Source organism: Epinephelus moara, chromosome 2 (assembly GCF_006386435.1).
Source record: "Epinephelus moara isolate mb chromosome 2, YSFRI_EMoa_1.0, whole genome shotgun sequence".
Taxonomy (NCBI): domain Eukaryota; kingdom Metazoa; phylum Chordata; class Actinopteri; order Perciformes; family Serranidae; genus Epinephelus; species Epinephelus moara.
Genome location: NC_065507.1, coordinates 468371 through 472135, shown reverse-complemented (window position 1 = coordinate 472135; position 3765 = coordinate 468371). Strand labels below are relative to the sequence as shown.

Sequence of the window (3765 nt, the reverse complement as noted above, 5' to 3'; positions counted from 1 at the left end):
TGTTTACAGTCTGTTTATAGTCTGTTTACAGTTTGTTTACAGTCTGTTTACAGTCTGTTTACAGTCTGTTTACAGTTTGTTTACAGTCTGTTTACAGTCTGTTTACAGTTTGTTTATAGTCTGTTTACAGTCTGTTTACAGTATGTTTACAGCTTGTTTACAGGTTGTTTACAGTTTGTTTATAGTCTGTTTACAGTTTGTTTACACTCTGTTTACAGTTTGTTTACAGTCTGTTTACAGTTTGTTTACAGTCTGTTTATAATCTGTTTACAGTCTGTTTACAGTCTGTTTATAGTCTGTTTATAGTCTGTTTACAGTTTGTTTACACTCTGTTTACAGTTTGTTTACAGTCTGTTTATAGTCTGTTTACAGTTTGTTTGCACTCTGTTTACAGTTTGTTTACAGTCTTTTTACAGGTTGTTTACAGTCTGTTTACAGTTTGTTTACACTCTGTTTACAGTTTGTTTACAGTCTGTTTATAGTTTGTTTACACCACCTGTTGTAGCTCAAACAGGATCACGTGATCAAAACCTCGTCATCTCTGACAGCCATCTAGTAGCTAGCATGCTAACTGTTAGCTCGCCCTGCTCCGTTAAAATACTGTGTACGTTAACATGTCCCGAGCAGCTTAAGGAAACATCTGCTCCTCCTAAAGATCATTTATGATCTCTGACACTAAGACATAACTCAGTATTAACTGTAGCTCCATGTAAAGTGAATAAATGTGATGTTTCCAGCTAATCCTCCGCTCGTCTGTGTTAACCACGCAGTTTGCACGTTTTTTAACGTCTGATTTATTAAAAACTGTTCTGAGTGAAACATGAAGCTGAATTCAGCAGCAGACTTTATGTGTTTATATGATATAAAGGCAGTACAGTAAAACAGTGACACGTTCTCAGCCCTGATGACTAAATACATATTTCACAGTTTATTTTCTAATGTAGGTTGAGACTGAAGTCAGACAGGGTAAGACAGGGACATCATGTGCTAACGCTGAGTGACGCACCTGTCAGTCTACGTGTCATTCTCTGCTAACTCTGATTTAAACTCTCATGGTTTTATTTCTCATATCAATGGTAACCATGGCAACAGGAACAATCCCTTTTTGTCCTGGTCACATCTTCAGCATGTAGTGGTTTATCATACATAATATTACTTTTATTCACATTACACTACAACAACTACACAACACATACACACACACTACTACCACCACAGAGTCATATTCTCACTCCTCATCATTCCTCACTGGGACACTGATATTGTTTAAGGATTTGGCAGACAGTCAGCATTAAGACAGTGTGTGATGCTTGATTCATCCACCAGATGTTACCTTTTTAGGAAACAATGTCCCAGCTGAAGATAGGAGGAATTGGCTCATAAGAAACACAGGCGAGGACTGGTCTAGTCTTCTGTTCATCAGATCATCTAACATTTGATATTGATGCCAATGGTATCATGAATGTCTCTGCTGTAGACAAGAGCACTGGCAAGGAGAACAAGATCACCATCACTAATGACAAGGGTCGTCTCAGCAAGGAGGACATTGAACGCATGGTCCAGGAAGCTGAGAAGTACAAGGCTGAAGACGATGTCCAGCATGACAAGGTGTCTGCTAAGAACAGCCTGGAGTCGTACGCTTTCAACATGAAGTCGACTGTGGAGGATGAAAAACTTGCTGGCAAGATAAGTGAAGACGACAAGCACAAGTTACTATTTACTATTGTAATAGCATTGAATACATAATAAATATACTATTGAACTGCACTGATTGGTCTGTCATCATTATTTATCACCACAAACACACAGTTGCTGAAGACAAACATGTAGCTCAGACTGGTTGTTAGTCTTCACAGACACGGACAGTGCAACAGGTACCAGAGCTCCACAGAGACATTTTAGAAAATGCTGAGTTAACATTAGTTAAATATTTGTTAAATATAAACTGAAGGAAAATGACTTTGGAAAAGAACCAGCGTTGGCGGTTAGCCACCAACAGTAGCCACTGGGACTAAGCACAGACAGTCTATGGGACTAACTAGCTCACTGCTACTTCCTCTGTCTCACAGGAAGTTGCGCCCAGAATCATTTCTACAGTCGTGGATAAAAGTCTGAGAAACCAGGATCATCACATCCTGGTTTAATATTCAAACTGATAAACTTTATTGTTCTTTATAAATGAACTCTCAGGTTGTAATAAAGTAGTGAGAAACACCTGTGTGTGGCCTTCCACAGGTAAACAGCTGAAGAGGTAACAGATTAAATAGTCACAGTGGTGCTCCATGGCCACAAAATGTGACTCAGTAGTCACAGTCTGGAGCTCTGCAGGTACAATAAACACTCCATAAACTCACACTGTTGATAAATCAACAGGAAAAAGGTCCAATACTAACAAGCTGAAAGGGGGCATATCTCCACCTATCGTAGAGGAGTCGCACATACTTGGCTCAATAAATGGATTCCCCTCCCGTGCTTGTATACTGGGACAAGGACAGTAGGTCAGTTAAATGTCCTCGTCCAGCTGGAACATGGAGACAGACTGAGTGACGGAGCAGCAGAACTCTCAGATTCTTATTCTGTCCATTAAAATCTTTATGTATTGTCAGTGATGAGACGCAGCAGAGGACAGAGGACAAAGGACAAAGGACAAAGGACAGAGGACGGAGGACAGAAGACAGAGGACAGAGGACAGAGGACGGAGGACAGAAGACAGAGGACAGAGGACAGAGGACAGGGGACAGGAGTTGATCCAGCTCAGACCTTCTGAAGCTTGGTCATGTGAAAGTGGTTTGGTTGAGCTGGTCTGGTTCCCACTGAGAGCTCTTTGATGTGTAAGGTGACCTGGTTAGGACTTGAGAGGCCGGGCTGATAATGCACAGGTGTAACTGTGATACCTCTGTGTGTGAAGTAACACCTGGACTGATTGAAGCCTGTCACCAGATACTGCTCACACCTGTACTCTATAGGTGTCACGTCATCATCACACAGGCCTGGGAACCAGGGTGGACGACTCATGTAGGTCAGCTGTGGGCTCTGTGGTCATGTAGGGCACCTGATCCAGGTGACACACCTACACCATCACTGCCATGTTCACTTCCTGTTAATCACTTCCTATCTGGTTCAGGCACAGAGCCAAGCTGTTCCCACAATCCCTGACAAGCAGGAAGTGAGACTGTTCCCAATGGACCAACAGTTGTTATTTAGGTCTATTAGATGACGAGCCGCCTGTTAATGACGCTGTGGGCTAATGGGCATGTAGCTACTTCCATGTTTCACATGATATGTCATGTTTGTAGTCGACCAATGAAGATGAGTTTACATATCACCTTGGGTTCGTCCTTCACCTTCTCAAAATGATCCCACACTTTGGATTTCCTGCCCGACATGTTCTTAACTAGCCTGTGGAATAACCGCAGGTACCAGCCCTGGAAATTAACCTGACTCCTGTCTGACTGCTGAGCGTGGACACTTCCTGTGTCTGTCCTTTCAAAGTACAGTCACACATAGTCCAGTCATATAGGTTTGGACTTATTTTGACAAGGTGCAGCTTGTATTCTCTGCGACTAAGTGACCTGGACCCTGACAAGGTGACCGAGGACACATCTGGACCCTGACCTGGTGACTGAGGACACATCTGGACACTGACCTGATGACTGAGGACACATCTGGACCCTGACCTGGTCACTGAGGACACATCTTCACCCTGACCTGGTCACTGAGGACACATCTTCACCCTGACCTGGTGACTGAGGACACATCTGGACC

At 42.8% G+C, this 3765-nt stretch overlaps 1 protein-coding gene across 1 annotated transcript in view; it reads left to right on the top strand.

Moving 5' to 3' along the window:
• Positions 1 to 1746, top strand: part of LOC126400604 (heat shock cognate 71 kDa protein-like) — a 4422-nt gene extending 2676 nt beyond the window's left edge. Inside the window, exon 3 of the mRNA XM_050061451.1 lies at positions 1424 to 1746. Within this exon, the coding sequence (XP_049917408.1) occupies positions 1424 to 1746 (323 nt within the window). The remainder of the gene's footprint in view (positions 1 to 1423) is intronic.
• The last annotated feature ends 2019 nt before the right edge of the window (positions 1747 to 3765 follow it).